The 22,204-nt window shown below is 35.5% G+C and overlaps 4 protein-coding genes and 1 pseudogene across 5 annotated transcripts; 3 read left to right on the top strand and 2 right to left on the bottom strand.

The window, feature by feature from the left end:
- The first annotated feature begins 600 nt into the window (after nt 1-600).
- LOC111281855 (rac-like GTP-binding protein 5) lies at nt 601-4,959 on the top strand. Its single transcript, XM_022869586.2, has 7 exons — nt 601-1,064; nt 2,025-2,112; nt 2,201-2,310; nt 2,411-2,474; nt 4,005-4,069; nt 4,231-4,296; nt 4,385-4,959. Exons 1-7 carry the CDS (start codon nt 966-968, stop codon nt 4,493-4,495), a joined length of 603 nt encoding a protein of 200 aa, XP_022725321.2. The 5' UTR covers nt 601-965; the 3' UTR covers nt 4,496-4,959.
- A 556-nt stretch (nt 4,960-5,515) lies between these two features.
- On the top strand, nt 5,516-7,298 carry LOC111281853 (basic leucine zipper 23 pseudogene; annotated as a pseudogene). The gene is made up of 2 exons (XR_016342390.1): nt 5,516-6,435; nt 7,162-7,298. The product of XR_016342390.1 is annotated as a basic leucine zipper 23 pseudogene (transcript).
- Nucleotides 7,299-9,199: 1,901 nt separating this feature from the next.
- Nucleotides 9,200-12,042, bottom strand: LOC111282666 (WD-40 repeat-containing protein MSI2-like). Its single transcript, XM_022870863.2, has 6 exons — nt 11,647-12,042; nt 11,091-11,414; nt 10,850-10,993; nt 10,645-10,769; nt 9,987-10,082; nt 9,200-9,645 (listed from the first exon to the last, which is right to left on the bottom strand). Exons 1-6 carry the CDS (start codon nt 11,956-11,958, stop codon nt 9,417-9,419), a joined length of 1,230 nt encoding a protein of 409 aa, XP_022726598.1. The 5' UTR covers nt 11,959-12,042; the 3' UTR covers nt 9,200-9,416.
- Nucleotides 12,043-12,598: 556 nt separating this feature from the next.
- Nucleotides 12,599-13,827, bottom strand: LOC111282139 (heavy metal-associated isoprenylated plant protein 26-like). The gene is made up of 2 exons (XM_022870099.2): nt 13,421-13,827; nt 12,599-13,135 (listed from the first exon to the last, which is right to left on the bottom strand). Exons 1-2 carry the CDS (start codon nt 13,499-13,501, stop codon nt 12,752-12,754), a joined length of 465 nt encoding a protein of 154 aa, XP_022725834.1. The 5' UTR covers nt 13,502-13,827; the 3' UTR covers nt 12,599-12,751.
- A 5,660-nt stretch (nt 13,828-19,487) lies between these two features.
- LOC111282538 (putative BOI-related E3 ubiquitin-protein ligase 3) lies at nt 19,488-22,048 on the top strand. The gene is made up of 2 exons (XM_022870651.2): nt 19,488-20,501; nt 20,603-22,048. Exons 1-2 carry the CDS (start codon nt 20,148-20,150, stop codon nt 21,167-21,169), a joined length of 921 nt encoding a protein of 306 aa, XP_022726386.1. The 5' UTR covers nt 19,488-20,147; the 3' UTR covers nt 21,170-22,048.
- The last annotated feature ends 156 nt before the right edge of the window (nt 22,049-22,204 follow it).

The following is a 22,204-nucleotide window of genomic DNA, read 5'->3' on the forward strand; positions in this document are numbered from 1 at the left end:
AGGCAGTTTGAGTTTTCTTACTCATCCCTCTTTTTTATTGTTTAACATTAGGTAAAAAAATCAAGAAAATTAAAAATTTATTGGAAGTTGTAGTATTTAATTTAATTTGAATTATTTTTTTTATTCGAATGAAGTTTAGATATTAAATATATATTATATTCAAATTGAATTTAGGATTATAAAATAATAAATTAAAAAAATTAAATTGAATTGAATTATATATTTTTATTAATTTTTATAAAATAAAAATAATAATTTTATATCAAAATTTATTTAAATATATTAAAATTTTATACTAACATAATATATATGAAAAATAAATAAATTCAAAAATCAATAAATCAAATTTAATTAATTAAATAAAATTTGATCTAATTTTAATCATTTCTATGAAATATTAAAGTTTAAAAATTATAATATTATTTAATATTTAAAAATCGAATCAAATTTGATTGTATCCTAACCTTAATGGCCTCTATTACGCTCTCACTTTCATGAAGACAAAATTTGGTTTATTCGGATTATTCAATCATTTATTTTTTTCAATATTTACAATTTTTTTATTTTAAGATTACAATTTTTCTTTACCAAAAATTTACCATACAAGACGCAAAATGGAAAATAGAAGAGGGGAGTGAAAGATGGGTACATGTTAGGGCTAGAAATTTGGGGCACTGTTTCAGGCAGCAGTTCCTCGTTGTAGCTGTCCGAGAGCTGTCTTTTGGCCTTTCCCCAAGTTCTTCTCTTTCTCTCTGACAATGTGTTTCGGTTTTCTCTGTTCGACTTCATTTCTTTCTCCCAACTCAGCATAAAAAACAATGTCGGACCTTAACAATAACTAAACTAGACTTTGCCTTTCTTTTCCACCGTTTGGAGTTTGGACAACAAACAAAGACGGAAGTGACCGGGAGGTAGAAGAACAACTCTAACCGTACTTCACTTTTGCCGGTTACACGTCGCGCAAAATGAGTGCTTCCAGGTTCATAAAATGCGTCACAGTCGGTGATGGTGCCGTCGGCAAGACTTGCATGCTTATCTCCTATACCAGCAATACTTTCCCTACTGTAAGTTATAAAAAAAGAAAAAGAAAAAGAAATAAAGAAACGGCCTTTTTTTCTTTTCTTTTTTTTTTTTGTTTTTTAGGGTTTCTGTTTGGTTCCTGAGAAAATTTGGGAAATCGAAAGAAATTTGACTCTTCTTGGTACTGAAGAAAGAAGAAAAAGAATATTTTTGACTTGGATTTTCATGGGTTCTTTTCTTTTTTTGTTTCCTCTATTTTCTTGGCAACCAAACAGAATTTGTGCTGGTTTCTGGTGGTCAATGTGACTATTTCACAAAGATGCTTTTTTTTTTTGGGGGGGGGGGGGGGCTTTTGTTTCTTTTTCTCTTTGGTTATACTTATCTTTGGAATCTTGAATTTGGTGTAGAATATTATTCTGAATAATTGACTCATTCTTCGTAACTTGTGTTCAAGTGAGCAATTTCTTAAGGATTTCTGTTGCAAAAAATTTGTAGATGTTTTTTTTTATTTTGCTTTTTATAGTTTATATAACTTATCATTATTTGGTCTGTTTGAGTTTTCATGCATGAAAAAGGATGCTTAGTATTTTAGGTTTTCATTTTAATTTGCTGAGTTTTGTTTAAAGCTGAAAATTTTGTCTCGCTAATTTCCTTTTTCTGCTAGAAAGAGAGGAAAGAAAAAAAATTGCTGTATCAGAAACTATTGCTAGTAGGAAGTTCCATGTAAGGATTTTTCATGGTAGGTGCTTGTATGACCGTGAATCATGGGTGATGGGCATGGCCATGATGCTGGTTTTTTTTGTCCTTTAAATTGGCATAAAAAAAATGCTTGTGCTAGAATTTCCTCCTTTTGGTGAACCTTACCCATAAAGTGTTGATTGATGCTAAATTTGTAATCATGATTGTCTAGTTATTGCTTCATTTTTATGATTATTTTAAGATGGCTTTTGGATTGGGTCATTATAACATTTTCCCTACATCCTCTGCAATGTCTTGGGAAACAGGATTATGTGCCAACTGTCTTTGACAATTTTGGTGCAAATGTGGCTGTGGATGGGAACACTGTTAATCTGGGATTGTGGGATACTGCTGGTATGTTTGAATTCCATAATATTTCCTTATTCTTGTCTTAGGATGTTTATTTCTGTAGTTTTGAATTTGTTTTTCTATCATGAGACAGGCCAGGAAGATTACAATAGATTAAGACCTTTGAGTTATCGTGGAGCAGACGTCTTCCTGCTGGCATTCTCTCTCATTAGCAAAGCCAGCTATGAAAATGTTGCTAAGAAAGTGAGATTATTATTATTTGTAGAAACTTTTGACTTTCTTTTTAATGATATACTTTCTAATTACTTGATCTACTAATACATTCTCTGTTCCAAATTGTCAGTGGATTCCTGAGTTGAGGCATTATGCACCCGGTGTTCCGATTATTCTTGTTGGCACTAAGCTTGGTTAGATTCTACTCCAATTTTTACCAAGTTTATCGATTATCTGTTCTTTTGAATAAGCTCTTAATGCAATAATTTTCATTTTTCCCCGTATAATATGTTGTGGTTAAAGCTAGTGAATCCTATTAAATTTACAATATTGCCAACTCCTTCTTCTTCTCATTTTCCCTACTCTGTGAAAGACAGAGGTGGTAGGGGGTGGGGTGTGAGTTTGTTTCCCCTTGAGATAAGGGGAGAAGTTCCTCTTGCCGGGTGAAGTAGTGTAGTGCCATGGGATGACCATCCGTCTTCTCAGCATTGCCCCTGCCTCATAAGATTAATCTGTTCTAGCGCCTAAAATCCTAAATGGAGGTTTGATCTCTATAATGGTGTTTTGATTGCAAGACTTTTCTTAATAAAGCTACGGTAACCTTTACAACTATTGACATTTTCGTTTCGGTTTTCTTCTTAATAAAAAGAACAATTAGAATTTTATGGTTCGATTGCTTGTGCCCTTGCCAAAACCTCCTTCAATTCTGTCTTCATCTAAATAGTTGAGGCTAGTCTCTTCTTCTACATAGGTCATTAACTTGATTTGGAGTAAGGTGTAAATACCATAATGGCAGAAACCTGAAACCAATCCATTCTGACTTTGCCTCAAATTAGTATGTTTTCTAATGTATTTAAAAGAATGCTTTAAACAAGACAAGTTTGGAAAACTTTCTAGCTTAGTCCTGCATAACTTATTGGTTCGGTTACAATCGGTTTCATTTTATTTTTTGCCAGTAAATTGTTTCTCCTATTGAGTCATCAAAAGTGATCTTTTTGGATATATTATAAGCTTGTGGAATAATCTAGATGCTCTTATGTCCTCCCCAGCCCGCCCCCCCTCCGAGCTGGAGGACCAAGCAAAATTGAAACTAAAGTTCCATGGATTATTCAAAAAAGCTGTTCATTTTACTGGTTTTAAGGAAATCTTTGGGAGTTATACAAAAGTTATTGATGTAAACAAATCCTATGAGATGCTGATGTAGAATATGAACGCAATTAAATGTTCATCAACTAAGAGGACATTTGAAGAAAATGGGACAGAAACAAAATAAGCCGAAAATTTCTAAACTGTGCCTACTATATGTTCTTTCATTGATATTGTATTCCTAGGTTTACTTCCATATGAGTTCATCACTCTATCTTGAGCTAGTTAAATAGTCAATTTCACTATGGCATGAATCATTGATCATGGAGTAAAGAAGACCATTATAAGTTTCAGAAGAGAAAAAAATAAATCCCATGGCAGATGAATAACAAGGAAAGCAAATGAAGCAGCTATCCAATGGAAGTTTACCCTTTTTTTAAAGCTAATGGAAGCACTCCATTTCTCAACCTTTTATTTTTTGACCTTGTCCCAATGTTTCCTATTCTTTTTAGTAAATATTCTGGGAAATATCTTCTGGAACAGTTTCCAAATCAGATATAGCATCAATAACTGCTAAATTTATCTTTAAAGCTGTCAATCTATGATTGATTAACAGCTGCTAAATTTTCTTTCTGTAGATCTTCGGGATGATAAGCAGTTCTTCCTAGATCACCCTGGTGCAGTACCCATTACCACAGCCCAGGTACTAATGGCTGCTCGCTTGTCATCATAATAAGAACTTTCTACTTAGTTATTCACATTGTCTCATCATGCTGCTATTTGCAGTTTAATAACCAGAGTGTCATTTTAGTTGAGAGCATAAGATCCTAATTTTGATTCTCTATTGTTCTTTTATGCTGAAAGGGGGAGGAATTGAGCAAGTTAATTGGAGCACCCGTTTACATTGAATGTAGTTCAAAGACACAGCAGGTACATAAATATTTGGTTGGTAATTTATCTTCAGCCTTTTGGTTTTGAGCATTGGAAGGATTTGTGATAATTACTTCTTGAAATCCAGAATGTGAAAGCCGTCTTTGATGCGGCCATCAAAATGGTTCTCCAGCCGCCAAAGCAGAAGAAGAAGAAGAAAAAGAAGAGAACGGCTGAAAAGGCCTGCTCAATATTGTGATCTAGCAAAGAAAAGTTATCGTTTAACCATTTAATCTGTTAGTCTCTCACAATCTATTATTATCTCTCCTCACCTTGACAAAATTGCTCCTTATGGCATATGTAGTCTGAATTGACAGAACCAGGAGGGAACTCTCTAAGCATCAAAATATGTTCTTTTCTCTCTAGGATGGATTGTATTCTGAATTTGTATATTAATGGCCTTCTGGGTTTAGATATGCCTCATCTATTGACTAGAACCCTGTGTAAGAACACAACCAAATTGTTTCATCTTGTTTCTTGTGATTTGATCTGATGGTAGTCCATTTGAAGCAACTTACTACTATATATAGAGGAAGTATCCACTTGTATTAGTGTAATTTTTATGTTTTTTAGATCTTTGGATCAAAATTATTAGAGAACTGTAAGGATATTCAAATTTGTATGCTTTACATTCAGACAGTAAACCTTAAATACTTACGCCAACACCTGTTGACAAACAAGTGTTACTTTCCGGACACAAACTCAATCTTCTTCCAGATATCCTGATAATTTTTGAGCTAAATGGTGATTCTTTGTTCACCAACCTGGCTAATGTCTTAAACCGGTCATATGCCCGTTAGGCTTCAATGATCAGTAGCATGATGACTCATCCACATCAGTCCCCAATGATCTTAATCCTTATCATCACGATCTAGCTAACCATAATCACCCACGTGGCAAAATATTTTCACATCCACGGCGGACGCCTTTCAGTTAATAAAGGACAAAACACCATAATTGCATCTCAACAGACCGCCGCCCGGCATGTAATTTTTTTAATTTACAGTGAAGTACCTCAAGTACCTATAAATTGAAAGGGCGGCTCGGTCTTTCCATTTCTTGTTTCTGGTACGTCCACTTTATGAATCTTCAAAATGCCATAAATTTACCTTTTCTGCAATATTGAAAGTATATAATTTTTCCCTGGTATAAAAAATTTCACTTTCTCATTGTGTGATTCGTTTTCAGTTGATTTTTTTTTAATCTTGTAATGGTTGCTTTGAAAAATGTTTGTAAATGAATTGCTACTTGCTAGTTGGGCATGATTTATTATCTGGGTCAGGTTCAAAATCGTAAATTGATCACTCCTTCACTAGATTTAAGTGTTTCCCTCTGATTCTCCTGGGGATTTCTACTTGTAATGGACGATGGGGAGCTTGATTTTTCGAACCATGAAGTGTTTTCTGGCAAATACTTAGGTTATATTCCAAGCAGTTGCTCAATAGACAGCTTTTTCGATGAATTACTCAAGGATTGTCATGCTTGCACCCATACACACACTTGTAACCGACCTGGCCCTGATAACTCTCATACACACACTTGTTTCCATGTTCATGCCAAAAATGTGCCTTCCTCAAAAGGCTGCTATTGATGTCACCGCTGGGTCTAGGGAGAAGGAATTGAAGAAACTCCCTCAGGGTAATCGAGAAGCTGTTAGGAAGTATAGGGAAAAGGTTAAGGCACGAGCTGCTTCGTTGGAGGATGAGGTTGTGAGACTGAGGACATTGAACCAGCAGCTGTTGAAGAGATTACAAGGTCAGGCTGCATTGGAGGCTGAGATTGCTAGGCTCAAGTGTTTGCTTGTGGATGTTCGAGGAAGAATTGAAGGGGAGATTGGATCGTTTCCTTATCAGAAATCAACAACGAATGCTAACATGATGAATCCGCCCGGTTCTCATGTGATGAATCCCTGCAATGTGCAATGCAATGATCAGATGTATTGCCTTCACCCAGGTGTAGAAGGTAAAACAGGAGAAGCTGCAGTGCTAAACGGAGGAGGATTTAATGGGTGTGAGTTTGACAATATGCAATGTTTGGCAAATCAGAACTCTGGACCAAAGGAGCTTTCTACAGGTGGGATTGGAAGTGCAGGGTCCAATGGCAATTCTTCTGGCACAAAAAGGAAGAAAGGTTAATTTTGTAAGTTCCTTCCCTTGATTTCTTCATATAGTTTATGATGGATATTGAAAGTTAATTCCTGACATGATTGATCTGAACTTTATTCTATCACCATCTGTAAATGTTGCTTATAGTTATTTGCTTCACTAGTTTCTGGCTTGGAATTTCCAATCCAAAATTTAATCTTTTTGTATCTTGTTAGGGCTGCTGTAAGTAGTTTTTCTGTTGTGTTTCTATAATGAAGTTATTACATTTTTTGCTTGCTGCAACTATGGAGTTCGTCATTGTTCGAAACATAGTAACCATCTGGTAGTTCTGGTTGATAACCACATTAACTATCAAAAGTTAGAATCATTAATAGAGGAATGGCAGAAAATTTACATGAGAAATAAGGACCAACGTGAGTGGTGGAACATTATTTGAATATTTAGCTGTTGTTTTATAACCACATAAATTTTTAAAGTTTAAAAATGTTGGTGATTTCTTTATATTTTAAATGGGTTCACTCATATTACTGAGCAATGTTTAAAGAGAGAAAAAAACAGCATATTTGTTGTTGAATGTAGTACTTGTCCAGTCCTTTTGGTTTATGAGCCATACTCAAGAGGGAGGCCTTTTCACTGGTACTGGTTCTGAATATGATGAGCTGTATGGACTGTTTCCAAACTGAGTATAGCTGCATAACTGAATAACACTCAGCTTTTGAGTACATTGTGGCTTTAATATTGACATCTATTTTCTTGGGAGGTGTTTATCCAGCTACAGCAGGTTGAGACAAGCATTACATATTTGCCTTCCCACAAGCAGTTTTCTTGGGATGCATCACCTACTTCCCTAAGGTCGCATTGGTTTTTTTTTTTTCTTTTTCATTTTCCATTTATTTTTTGGTTTTTTAACCCTACTTATGGGTTATTCAAGGTGGGTTTATAGTCTTCTTAGTTTATGGTTTAAAGCCAACAAACCTATAAAGCTGAAACTTCTGGATTGTAGCCCGTAGCATTTATAACAGTGACTGACAGCCTGGTTTCTGATCAAGCTAAACTGAATAAATAACTTGTCCCATCTTCTGACCCACAATGTATGAGATCCGTTAATAATTACTAGCAACGATGCTATGCTTTGCTGATTTTCATTAAAATTTTTTAGTGCTTGTATGGAGTAGTGTTTTTTTTTCTTTTGACCTTTTGCTTCTATTGAAGTTTGCCTGGGTTGAGTTATAGTTCTCTCTTTCTAAGCTATATGAATTCTTTTATTGATGAATTACAGAATTAGAGAAGGTGGAATATCTTTAATCTTTCAATACTGTGAGCCCTTAGCAGGTGAATTACAAGTTTCAGTCCCTGCAATCGTAGCTTGTGATTCACATGGGAAGCTACAAATTAGGTTGCATAGCTTTCAGCCATTCCTAGTCTCGTTGTGTGGCATCGACAAAGCACAGGAAGTTTTCTTTTGCCATTAGCATTCTGTTTAGGATGGCTGGAGACGCCTACTCGAGAGGAAAGTGTCGTCTTTTAACTGAGGTTTCGATCAATGGATATCTGATGAAAACTCCTAGCCGTAAAAGATGGGGTAGTTAAACATTACGAATTTTTCTGTAACCGATAACCGAGAATAGCTGCCGTCTAGCTTGCTAGTAGCCACAAGCTTACAATTGAAACAAAGTGGAAGGAGAAATGTGGCTCTTAAATTTCAAAAAACAGTTGAATCTTGAGGTTGGGTAATTCAATAATTATTAGATCTTGAATTTACTTTAGAAGTCTTGCTCATGGCTATTAGGGATGTCAATGAATAAAATTGAATAAAATAAAACATTCTTCGTTTTCATTTTTGAATATTTATATTATATCCACCCTTATTTTCATATTCAATGAATATTTTATATTAACTTTCATTATTATCTCCGTGGATATTTAATAAGTATAAACAATTTTCATAATTATAATATTTTAAAAAATAAAAATAAAAATTTATTTTTTAAATATTTTTTATTTTTGTTTTATATATTTAAGTAATTTTTTATTACCATATTTTTTTAATAAAATATATTAATTCTAATTAATCTAAAATAATAATTTATATTCTTTAATAAAAAAATTATTTATTAAATATATAAAAAACATATATAAAATACAAATACGAGATAAATATTATATTATTCCTCTTTATCACTATACCTAATAAAAATTTAAAATTATATGCCTCTTCATTCCTGTACCCGCAACATAATACCATCTCCATCCCTATTTGAATAAAAATCAAATTTCCTATTGAATACGAATAAGATTAACATCCCTAATAACTGTCTGGTACAAGTCTTTTTGTTTCCCTATTTTTTGTAGAGAAAGGCCCGTTTCTACTCAATTTTTGGTGGTTTCTTGTGGATTTAAATGAAAATACATTTAAAATCCTAGGAGCCATATGCACTTTCGGGAGATGGGAAGGGACCGCAACAGTTCCATGATCTTAAGGAAACTTGTATGTGAGAAAACCCTAAAAGGATGGAGCAATATCAGATGCTAAAAGACAAACCTTGGTTTCCTTGAAGATGGACCAAACTATGTTACTTTTTGAAGGATATATAGCTTGTAGGCAAAAGATTTGTCATTGGATCAGTGGTTCTCCATCAGTCAAAAGAAACTGCTTCAACCCTTTTAGGTTGTTTCCTCCAATGAATTCATAGACAAAACCTATTTGGTTTTAAAATTTTGGTTCATCTATTTGACAAAGTCTCAGGCAACTTTCTAAGAGTGTTACTTGATGCTATTGTTCTAGGAGTCACAAGGGATTAGCCCCCAACCTGGGCTCGGTAAACTCAATCACTAGCTTTAAAGCAGATTTAGGTCAACAGTAAACCAACCATCAATACACCAACGAAGACAGAAGGTTCGAACATTGATTCAAACATGTCAAAGGACTACTATAGTCCTTGACATAGAAGACATGATTATAACTCGCATTAACTCACTTAAAACACATCCTTAAACAAAGTCAATACCTATGGGCTATGGATTGTCCTCAGCAGTTTGCAAGTCATCATCATCACGATATATACTCTCTGCCAATTGCCAGACCTGAAGCGTGTTATCCTCAGCTACACTCGAAATCACCCATGGCTCATTTTTGTTCCATGAGAAATCTGATATTTTAGCTTTATGGCCTCCATGAGAAAAAAGAAGCTCGGGAGGACCATCATCAGCATCTAACTCAATTTCTAATTGTTCTTCTCCAATCCTGCAAGCCAACAAACACCAGTAGTAGGTCATGAGGGAGAGCAAGAGAGATGGATAATGTTTCTGAATGAAACAATGTCAATTGTGGTGAGTTGGGTTATTTTTTTAAGGAAGTTGGATTAATCATCTTCCCTGACATGATATATTCCATGAGAACAAAACAATTCAGCAGTTTGGATTGTGCAATGGTCAATCCCAGGGTGAACAACAGATTTAAATATTTTAAAATTGATGATATAGCTCCTACCAACATCAGGACATTTCAATCTGAAGAAAAAACTTTTATCTGATGTCATAAAGTATATGGTCAAATAAAACTTGAAAGCAAAAAGACCAAACTACCTGTTAAGGTCCCAAACCATCAATCTTCTATCATCACCAGAAGATGCCAGCACTGTCTCATGATTAGGATCCCATTCTACCTGGAAGACCTCTCCACTGTAAAAGGACCAATCCAAGGTGAGAAGTCCAATTTCAATGATTTCATGCACAATTTTGGGCAGAAAATGGTTCGTGAAGTGTCTTGACAAAAAATAGTTTACATAACTAAAAAAATAAGGTTCAAGAAAATGGAATGAACAGTACACAAATGTTTATGTACAACTTGCGTCAGACAGGAAGTAGAACCCAGAATTCCTTTCAAAAAATTTATCAATAAATAATCCTGATTACTTTCATTGTAAGAAGATTCGAGTATTGCTTCTATAATGTTCAATTAGTTACTAATGACCTATTTGTAATTTTTAGAGCCAAAATAGAAGGCTACATAAAATCCAGCAGAACTAGATTAATTACTTTTCAGCACATACAAACATTAGCTGCACATGTCTACTTGGGTGCAAATACATAATCAATGAACAGCATAGAGTTGGATAAACCTAGAACTAGAGATCAATTAGGTTTTAATTTCAATTACCGCATATACTAAAAAAGAGAGTCAACATGTAATTTGCTTTAGCATACTAAACACCAGAATCAATCTGAGAGACAGAAGACTTACGTGTGACTGCTTAAAACATGCAAAGGCATAGTCAGTTTTCGCATATCAAACAATCCTACAGTAGAGTCAGAAGATGCTGTAGCCAGAATCCACTCATTATAAGGATTGAAAGACAAATAATTGATCTGAGACATAAGAAGAACATGTCTTGTCAGATGACCAAAGGACATTGAAACATAAAACTGAAAAAAAGACTATATTTCACCTCTCTCTCATGAGCTTTAACACGATGTTGGGTTTGGTTAGTACGCAAGTCCCAGATTATCAACTGACAATCATCACCAGAAGAACCGAATATATTCTCATTCTTCAAATGCCACGACACATCTTCAACCACACTTTCATGAGCCTACAAGGAAACTCACAAATCTCATAATCAAATAAAACCTCACAAACACTAAAATCGTAGCATTTATATCGAACAAAAGAGCATGTCTCACAAATACCTCATAAACATGCATTGCATCAAGAACCTTCTCTTGAGGCCAAGCAGACAAGTCCCACAGGCATATCTTGTGGTCTTGTGAACCACTCACAAGATAACCCTCCTTAAGCGGACTCCATGATAACCCATACCCTTCCTTGTGATGACCCCTCAACCTCAAATCAGGATCACATTCAGCCCCTTCCTCCTTTGCTGCCTGCTTGGTGTAATCAAACACAAAAACCTCACAGCCGCTTGTCTTTGCACCAATAATAACAGGATTCTGAGGCATACACCTTGCCCTGTTCACTTCCCCATCAACACGCATTTTCTGTGTTATCTCCACCTATCAACAGCCAACCAACTTCAGCTAGCAATTTCATCAGAATAACACAAACTTAATCTCGCCTTCCAGCTAGTTATTATATTTTTAAAACGTAGTATTAGTAATTTTATTAAACATTTTAGAACCCAAATAAAAGTCCTCATAAGCAAGATATAAATGCCAATAACGGGATCAATAATTCAATGCTACAATCTAGTAATTTCATCGAACAAAAACTATAAGATCAACAAACCTTAGGGATAACTGGGTCATCATTTCTAGAGCCAAAATTGGATTCTGCGGCAAGGGTCGGAAGGACTGCGTCGGCAATCATGAGAAAATCCGAGGCACCACCGCTGGTGTGGGTCCCGAGGACGAGTTTGTGGACGGAAAAAGATGGGTCGGCTCCGTAGGGGGTTGGCGAAGATGGGACCCAGTGGACAGTCAAAGAAGGCCACTCGAGAGGGTGAGAAATGACGAGATCGTAGAGGAATGGGGTGTTCTTCTTCCACACGGTGAACTCCTCCTCTACCTGATCTGGGTTCATCTCTGAATCGTCTACCATGGTCTCTCGCACTCGATTGGATTCGATTCTCCCGCCAAAATGAATACAAGGAAGCGAAGCGAGGGTTTCGGTTTCTTTCTTTTCGCGAAAGGAAATCGAAGGTCGGCTAGATATCGTTTTGGGTTGGGGCTAGGGTCTAAGAACCTGAGAAAGCCTGATGGAAGGCCGAAAGAACTGTCTTCAAGCCCAAGACTGAGGCGTCGGCTGGACCTTATGGGCTCGTATTAATGTTTAGTGAGGGTACGATATCAAATTAATATAATATAAAAAATAAATATAAAATTAACACGATTTAAAATTTTAATAATAATTATATGTAAATTTAATAAAATAAAAATATTTTATTTTATATTTTTATATAAATATAAATTATAATATTTAATTTTCACATAAAATATAATATGAATTCATAAATTTTAATATTTTAATGATATAAATATATGAATTATATCAAATCTACTTGTGAACCATCATCAGGGGCTCTTCTTTTGCATCAAATCTTCATTACTTTTCTCTTGGTCTCTTCCCATTTTCCCCATTTTCCCTTCCCTTAAAATGGCAAAAAATGTGTTTGATGTAACCCATTGTTGTTTTATACTTATAAAACTCGAATTTGAGAGCCATCTCTTGGTCCAAGTACTTTTACCACAAAATGCTATCCATTAAATACTCATGAAACATTTTGATACAACTGACCAAATATCCAGTTGTACACTTTACAAACAAATCCTTGAACTAGACAAATTTTCATTTTTCAACACAAAAATTAGACTATGTTTTTAATGTCAATCAATCACATAATAGAACAACCAGCAGGATTCTCGTCGCTAAAAGCCGTGGTGTATCTAACTTCAGTGGAGCTAGCTCGTGCGAGATTCGACAGCTGCGGATCGTCAGCGTTAAGAACGTACCCTGCTGGGGCCTTCTTATCGTAGACCCCAGGAGCATAAGGGTGGGCCACCACGTCATAAGGCACGTAGGGCCATAGCTCTACCTTCTTGCCCGTCCGATGTGCCACGCGTGCGACGACCTTTGCTGGGTCGACATATCCAACGACTGTTAGCTTGTTGGCCTTACGTTCGACGTCCACTTGCGTCACACCTTTCATTCCTTCCACTGATTTTCTAACTTTGCGTTCGCATCCTTCGCAGTCCATTTTCACCTTGATCTCCACCGTCTGATCAAACAAATCACGAACGAAAACAAAAAACAAAATGTTAAAGTTGGCTGATGAATCCTGAGTAACAAAGGAAACACCTTCGCAGAAAAAATTTAACATTCTGATCAGCAGATCCGAACCCCAAACCAAAAAAGAATAATAAAAACAGCTTCTTTAACTAGTTCATAACATATAAATGCAGCAAATTTATTGAAAGGAGCAGCTTTTGCCAGGATTAGAGTTATTTCCACAACTTAAACACAAAACCCAGAAGTTAAAAAGGATTTGCTTTAAGACATATACCTGCAACTGCTTACGTTTCTTGAGCTTGGAACTGCCACGAGAACAGTCAAACAGATCAGAAACATAATCCAGAGCTCCCATTTTTTGTTTCTCTCGTCTGTTCTTTCCTTGGGTCTTTTTTTCTCTTTCGATAATTGAAGAACCAAAAACAAAAGAAGGAAAAAAGCTGCTGAAAGTAATAGTAGAAGATTTCCTCAGTACATAAAAGATAAGTATGCTGCAACCAACATGAAGGAGTAGGGGTTTCCTGTCTAAGAATGATAATCACACAGGCAGGAATCCCTTCACTTTATATAGAACAAGGCTTTACTTGGTGTTCCGTCTGCACTTTTCGTAGAAATCTACATCGTTTGATTCTTGTGCTCAGCTAGTTTTGCGCCACGTGTGGCTGTTGTAGTCGCCTGGTCGGTGGTGAAGGTAGAGAATCGATAACTTTAACTTGACGTGGTTATCCATGCAATTGAAGGAACGACACCGACTGTGAACAGTAATGCCTTCGGGGGGCCCACTCTTTGGTTGTTTGGCGCGAGATCAGAGGAAGAAGATTCCTACCCAACTGTGGGCCTCAGCATCTAGCTATCCACGCTGCCATAGTGCCATGACTTTTGGTTTGGTGTGAATGAATCATGGATTCGGGAACCTTGGTTTTTATGTTGGGTCCCATGAGTTGGTGCTCTACGGTGTAATCTGAGTGCTGGGTGGGGCCTTTAGGATAAAATGGGTCCCATGAGTTTTCTTCCTTATTGCCTCGTAACTGAGCGAGAGATGAGAGGATGGTATCGATTTGCATGTGGCGTGAGCGTGACTGCCAAGTGAGCCAATCTCTCGTATGGAAGATAATCATGGGCCTTATCATGCTTCCTAATGAGTTCCCTGAACTGGACGGTGGAATATGTTGGATCAATGCCGAAAACTGATTTGCAATCGATGTCTCAAGTCCAAGCCCACTTGAGCTCAAATTAAAAAGGGCCAGCTAGCCGCATTCATTGTCAGCAGTCAGTAGGTTTAACGTAAGGAAGGCAGTTCCATTACCAATTTGATCCATGTGAAAGGAGCTAAATTCCTTTAATTGTTGTTTAAACTTGTTTAAATTGTTTGAAGTTGGCGGTGCATAGAACTTGAGAAGGCAATATATTTGTGTCCTTGGTGGCCACACCATAATACTATTATCGGTAGACTTTAGATGCAATTCATGAATTTATTGATATCTTTACACAAATTTTATCCAATAATTTTACTGTGAAGCAATTCTAGTCATGACTTGTTGACAAAGATTCATATAGTTCTTTTTACTCATTGTTTCAAGAATACATATAGAATAAAGCCATCATTTCCGAGCGAAGAGATTGGAATTCGTTTCAAACCTTTGACTATTGATCTAAAATACAAACTTTTAAAGTTAAAAAACAAAGCCATACAGGGCAGATATGGATATGAATGACTTTATTGTAGGTATGCGATTTCTTGTTTGATTTTCAAACGTCAAAAAGAGAAACGGGGACACTCCCTGATCCATTTCTCATGACTAGAAAAAAGGAAAGAAGGGTCAGGGTCAATGAGGTCTTCGTGGCTAGTTGTGGTGGAAGTGAGTTTCCTGGAAACTAGAATTAGTCTAACTTTGAAAAGCATATCTTGCTTGCTTTAAATAAACGTTACAAACCATACCGATCAAGATTCAAACAAAAGGGATAAGGGTATTCAATGTTTATACAGTGAATGAGGGAAAGAGAAAGTGTGTGCCACTTCGAGTCATCCACGTACAGGTTGGTGATAGCAGCGAAGAACAAAAATTATGCAGTCAAAGTTTCACGAGAAGCACTCAAAGTCAAAAAATTTTTTTTTTTTTCTGTTTGTTTACCTTTTGTGAGCAGCATTGAAAAAGGAAGGAAGTTTAGTTAATGAAAGGGCATGGGAATCCACCAAAGACACAACACTACACATGACTTGCGTGTGTCGGTCTCCAATATAGAAATGTGAAATCACCTGACATTGCATGGGTCACATTAACCAACTCTTTCTTTCTTTTTTGTGATGATGAACATTTCAAGGGAGCAAATATGGAACAAAATGGGAACCCCTTTTTTTTTTATCCAACTAGTATTTATTTAATGCCCTCATGAGATGTGCAACATTGCCCAAAATCCTAAAAAACAGAGAAAGGATGAAGGTTATTCAACTTCACTACTTCGAATTTGCCATCTTCAAGTATATCTTTTCCTCTTTACAGGAATATTGTTGAGCCTTTCTAAGTTTTTACATGGATATTAATTTTTAACCACACTTACTTCGGTGGTAAGATTAAGTTAGAGTCAAGCAATAAGACCACAAGAAATTCGGAATTTCATAACAGTTTGTGAGATAAAACAACTTTAACTATTCTGCAATTTTCAATTTTGAGTTGAAAACTGATCATTAGAGGAATAGAGAAGTCTAAAGACATAAAAATAGTAGTTAGAGGAGGTCTTGAAGGGTTTTTCCTGTACCATATTTGCTTTCCTTTTCGTTTTGAACAATTTGTTCCTTTCATTTACTGGTTTTTTGCTGCGAAATTAGATCTGCATGCTGTTTATACAACCAAGACTCGTAAGGCATGGCGCAAGTTTTGCTGCCATGTATAGTTAAGTTTACAAGGTACTCATTGTCATATATTATTTCAACTTTCAAAAAAATTTTACATCATTTTTGCAGCTTCAACGACTAATCTTGAAACTTACATTTGAATTACCTTCTTATTGATAAATTTGGGTTGAATAAGATTAAAAATACTTAGCAGCTAGGGGAGTCGAATATTTAATCATAACATTCCAACAATGATTTTTTATGTACTCAGCATTCCTAGCTGCAGATGCATATAATGGATCCAGTCTTCGCAACATGGATGATTGAATGTTTCCAGTCCACCAATTCCATATGCTTTCACTTGTAACAGTGGCTTGTTATTGTATTATAATTAATGGTTAATTGTTACATTAATCATGCATGTATGGCTGGTGCACAAACACAGACAAACAAAGCAACAAATACTGCAGGTTTGCTTTGAATACCGGATATCACCATTAATAGTTAACACTTTCAGTCAAGATGCTTATCCCCATATATGTCTTTCAGTCTCACACTCTCACTGTTTGTATAAAAGTCGTCTAATTACAAATACGAGTTCAAATTTATATATATATATATATGTATATATATACACACGTTATCAATATAATAGTGAAGACGTTACATGTATTTTTTTCGAGTTTCGAGACTCAAAAGTTAATAATCAAATATATTTGGCTTGTTCAATTTGAATTGTTAAAGTTCTTATTATTATCACATTTAAACTCAAAATGCATATATAGATAAGCTAAAGCATAATTCGATACTCTGTTATATTGTTAAAATGTTACAATCATTTCAGTTCATGCCTGAATCATGCTTTTGTCATATGAACAATTCTGAGCAGTTATGATTCTCTTTAAAAGACTTTGTTTTTTCCAAAATGTCATGAGAGAGTGGTCCTTAATGACCGTTTGCAGTGAATGGTCTAGCCATTCGAGTCTCAAATTGTGGGCAACCGGGCATGGAAAGTCTCACTCATCACAAGATATATGACTTTAAATGTATTGGTGGGTCACATGAGGATGGGACCTTGCCCCTTAGGTAGGTGCAGCCTCGGCGGTCTAACAACAACTCCTCAAGTCACCGTCTCGTCTCTTTCAAAGTCTACCCATTACTAAAACAATAACTCGAACTGCCAAAGCTTTGATAGGCTCGTCCTAATTTTCTCCCATGAAAAAGTAGCTTTTTCATATGAATAATTTGAACATATGATCTTGAATTGTCAAGATCTATGATCTGTTTGAGTATATGAGTTCAAATTTGAGTTTGGTGAGCAGTTGAATGGTTTTAAAGAATTAGGTTGAGAGCTTGAGCTGGTGTTTGAAACAAACAAGGAAGCCAAAGATTTCTAATCATTCACCAATTCATGTGCTTAGCTAATGATGAAAATGGATTGACCATTAATTTAGGGGGATTGTTTCAATGCATGCTTAGCAAAGGCACGTAGAAAAACAAGCCCACCTGCCATATTGAAAAATTTTTAATCAAAATTTGGTGCTTAGGAGTTTACACTAATCAAACAAACATAAACAAATATCTGTCATGATTCTCTCTTCTTCTCTTTCTAAGATAAAAATAAAAAATAAAAATATTAAATGTTAGCTTTCAAAATAATTGTACGAATGAATTAATTAAATTCCAGATTTCAAACTACATGTTTTAGGTAATTTGAAAATGCTTAAGTCTTTACAAATGCATGCTTGAAATGTACCATCAAAGTTAGATTTACCTCTCGTTAATAGAATAGTGCAGTAATCACCACTTTTTTTAGTCAAATTCCATTACGTTTTTTGTTTGTTTGTCTATTGTTATTATATTAGCCACTAATCAAGCAATGACCGTGTTTCCTACACAAAGAAATAGTTAAAACTTGAATCATTATCGTTTTGAAAACAACATGGAGAAGCTAGAAAGCCTGGGGGCCCTTTCTAATCTGATAGTTTTGGCCTAACACAGGGCTTTAGAAGTGGGGACGGCCTCCATTATGGGAAGTGAGGAGTGGGGAACCCCAGGATTGTGACTATATCAGAATCAACTTTGCCAAAAGCAAAAGAAAACAAAGAGAAGTAGTTGGGAAGCTGCTGCAACACTTCGCACCAAATACGAGAATGGGCTTTGGATACAGAAGAGCCGGGCAGGTAGGCAGGCAATGGATGATGAAGGGGGAATAGGACTCATGGGGTCACGGTTGGTGGGCAGCACATGGGGCCACCCTCACTCCATATGTGCCATTGCTCTCACCAAGTTTCCTCTCTGCTTCCTTCTCGAATGCAAACGGAAACAACGCTTTCAAATTAAAGAATAAAGATTGCCACCCTTTTTTCCCCGGTATTATTTAAGTACATGTAAATGTAACAGTACTTGAACAAACGAAAGAAAAAAGCCTAGGGAACTGTGTTTCTGTAACCAGGATTTTTCCGTGGACTTTATGTTTTTCCATATGTTGGACCCCTTTAGAATCTTGCTGACATTGGACAAATTTTCCATGATTTAGGATCCACTGGGAGGTGTTGAACTGCTGGCTTTGCATTGGCAAGTTCGTGCATGTGGAGCACCAGAGAAACAGATGATCTTCCCTGATAAGAGTTATGGATTCTCATTGCCAATAAAATTTCCACTGTCTTACACCAATTTTCTTTCTACAATTCCCGGGAAAATTGAAAACTGTCTAGCGGTAATTAACACTTGCTTTGGGGGCAACTACACCATGAGATTAGACCATTTTATCTTTGTCAAACAAACTGATGAGCACTAGCCCCAACTGAAGTCATTTGAGGATATTGAGATCAGAACCATTTTTCAAAGAGCATTCGAATTTGAATGGTTAGATAATGGAGTTATAATCTGAAACTATATCTATGATCTTTTACTCGATTATTCCAATTGGGACTCAATTATAAGAGACACATTGGCATCATTATCTCTACTTTGGTGAGAACAACAATATAAGAAACCTTTTATCACATTGGCAGAATATTTTTTTAAAAATTTGTCAGATAAGACATCCCATGTTGGAAGGGAATTTGTTTTTGGACTTCCTACTGACTATATCTCAATGGATTCTTGTGGATTTCGGGGCAACCACCAATCTGGCTCAAATTTTCTCGGGAAAATCATCATTTAGCTGTTGGCTATACCAGCAAAGTTCAACTAGTTACTTCCCAAATAATAATATTTGTAGCAGCATTCTTTTTACAAATTTAAATGAGTTTGAATTTAAGTCCAGCCAGCAAGAAACCATACAAAGATTAGATTAAGGTACCATGTCAATGACAAAAATAGATAGAAAACGAAATTTCCATGACAATGAAAATTTTTTAAAATTTATGTTCCCAAAGAAAAATATAAACTAGTAGAAATTTTTACATTCCCAAAAAAATTAAAAGAAATGTAGAAATCGGAGAAAGGAGAATTATTATAAGAATTAGAATCCTATTCTTCAGGCTTTCCAAATGACTTGACTGATACATCTCTGTTGTTTTTTTCCCAAAAAATTTCTGACCAATTCAGAGAGGCTCTTTCATTTTTTTTTTCACACAATAAATGAGTAAATCCACATTGGAATTGAATTAACTTTTCTTTTTTCATTCAAAGAAAAACAAACAAACAAACGCCTCTGAAATCTCTGACCCAATGGTTTTTTAGTCACAAAATCTGCATGTATACCTCGCTGCTTAATGCTTACCGCGTACCAATTCATACATGGCATGTTGGCATCCCTCTTCTCCCCCGTCTCTCTTTAATGCCTTTTTATAGGATTATTATTAGAGAAAAGTAAGGCAGAAAATATTATCCTAAGCTCTCTCTATCTGTCTTTCCTTTTCAAGTTTTTTCAGTTACTTTGGAATTCAACCCATTATTTTTTAATTTTATATATTCATTCACACTTCTAACCTGACCCCTTCTCTCTTATAAATATACACCATATGCCCCTGAAACATCAAACAGAAAGTGGGAGATAGAGAGGTTCCTTCACCCAAATGAGGAAAACCGATTTGAGTTTTTGATCTGGTCTATGTGGTAAAGGACAGAGATTTGAGGTGAAAGGTGTGCTTTGCTTTGGTGGTTTGGTTTTTTCTTTTGGTTCTTTTGAGGGGTTGTTGGTTGGTTGAAGAAAAGGAGAATGGCCATACAAGCGCAGTTGTATTCAGATAATATTGGTTTTACATTGTGTGGTTCCCAGGATTGGATTGACAATGGTTGCGGTGGTGGTGGGTTTAATCAATTCTGTTTCAGTCTTCAACAGAAATCGCAGCTACAGCAATTACAACAACAGCAACAGTTGCAGCAGCTTCAAAATCAGCAGCTAAGGAATCAAAGTCTCTATTTTGACAACAGTCTTGTTCCCTCCTCTTTGAAGAACAACAATAACAACAACAGTAACAATCGTGAATTAATGATGCGTTGCCAAACCATGGTTTCTCAAGTTGAGAATGAGAAACAAAGACATGAGGTTGATCAGTTTATCAGATCACAGGTTAGACCAATATAGCAATCCTTATTGGGATTTCTCTTTAAAGATCGTTTATTTATTTTTTTTTTCAATTTTCTTCCTGATTTTTGTTCAATTTTGTTCAGAATGAAAAACTGAGGATGTTACTGCAAGAGCAAAGGAGGCAACAAGTTGCACTCTTGGTAAAGAAAATAGAACCGAAGGCATCTATTTTACTTAGACAAAAGGATGAAGAGATAGCAAAAGCAACAAATAAAACAATGGAGCTACAAAATCTGTTGAAGAAACTTGAGATGGAAAACCAGGCATGGCAAAGAGTGGCACAGGAAAATGAAGCAATGGTTGTGTCTTTAAACAACACGCTTGAACAACTACGAGAACAAGCTTCTTGTTGTTTTAACAACGGAGTAGATGATGCAGAATCATGCTGTGAAGTGAACAGAGAAGGAACGGAAACAGAGGAAAACAGGGGCTTTGCAGGGCTTGTTGCTGATCATGTACAAGATGAAGAAAGAACAAGAAAGACGACGGCGACGACTATGGTTTGCGAATGCTGCAATTCTCGGAGTTCGTGCGTTTTGTTCCTTCCTTGCAGACACCTTAGTTCGTGCAAGGATTGTGCTGCTTTTCTTGATTCTTGCCCCGTTTGTAGAACAGCAAAGAAAGCTAGCATAGAGGCCTTGCTTTCTTAGGCAGGATCAAAATTTTCCGGGGAAAAGTGAACGAAAAGAAAAGCAGAGAGAAAAAATAAGACAACAACAGAAAATCTGATGACGATGATGCTGATGAGCATAACCCATGTGTATGCTAGACATTAGGTCTCTCTTTTTCAGTTTTTTTTTTTTTTTGTTGCCATTTTTGGTACTTTTGGCTTTTAGATTGAACATGTACTAAAAGAAGCAAAAAAAAGAATCAAATGAACAGAAATTTACGGGCATAGGACAGAGCATCCTGGAGTTATTGCCTGACACTTTTATAGGCAGTAGTGGTAGGATATATTATTATGGCAGATTGATTTGATTATTCATATCTGATACTATGGCAATTTTTTTTAGCTTTGGCAGTGACAGCTCCATTGTCAGATTCCAACCTAAACCTCCCTGTCCCAGTGTTCACACCTCACATTTGGAAAGCTAATTCCATATTATATTTATATATATATATGTTCTTGCTGCTACCATACAAGTCTTATGGGACATTTTTTCTTTTCCTTGATTCTGCATTTTGTTTGAAAAGGAAATGAAAAGCAAGTTGCCAAATTCAGAACTCAGCAAATTGCAACAGCTTCTTTGATGAGAAGAAAACCTGATTTGGATGCTTTCATTTTTTTCTTAAATTTGAGAGAGTGGGTGAGTGGCTCTGGGCAATCTCTTTAACACTACTTTTATTTCTATTTCTATTTTTGTTTTTAGATTAGAATATGAAAAATGCTTTTGAAGTATAAAAAATAATTTATTTAGGTGTAATTGTATAAGAATTTATTAGATTTCTTTCTTATTTTATGGATATAACATGAGACTTTTAAGTGAAAAAAAAAGGTAAATATAGCCCACTTCAAGGAATTAGGGTAAAATTTATAATCATGTTTGAGTAGCTTAAAATAAATCTTATTTTTTATGTAAAAAATCATAATAAAAAATATAAATATTATTATAAATATTAAAATTAAAAATTAATTTTATTAAATATTATCTTTTAAAAATGATTAAATGATTAAATTGAATTAA

The sequence above is a fragment of the Durio zibethinus genome, chromosome 5 (genome assembly GCF_047325235.1).
Source record: "Durio zibethinus cultivar Kanyao isolate XHJ-2024 chromosome 5, ASM4732523v1, whole genome shotgun sequence".
Classification (NCBI taxonomy): Eukaryota; Viridiplantae; Streptophyta; class Magnoliopsida; order Malvales; family Malvaceae; genus Durio; species Durio zibethinus.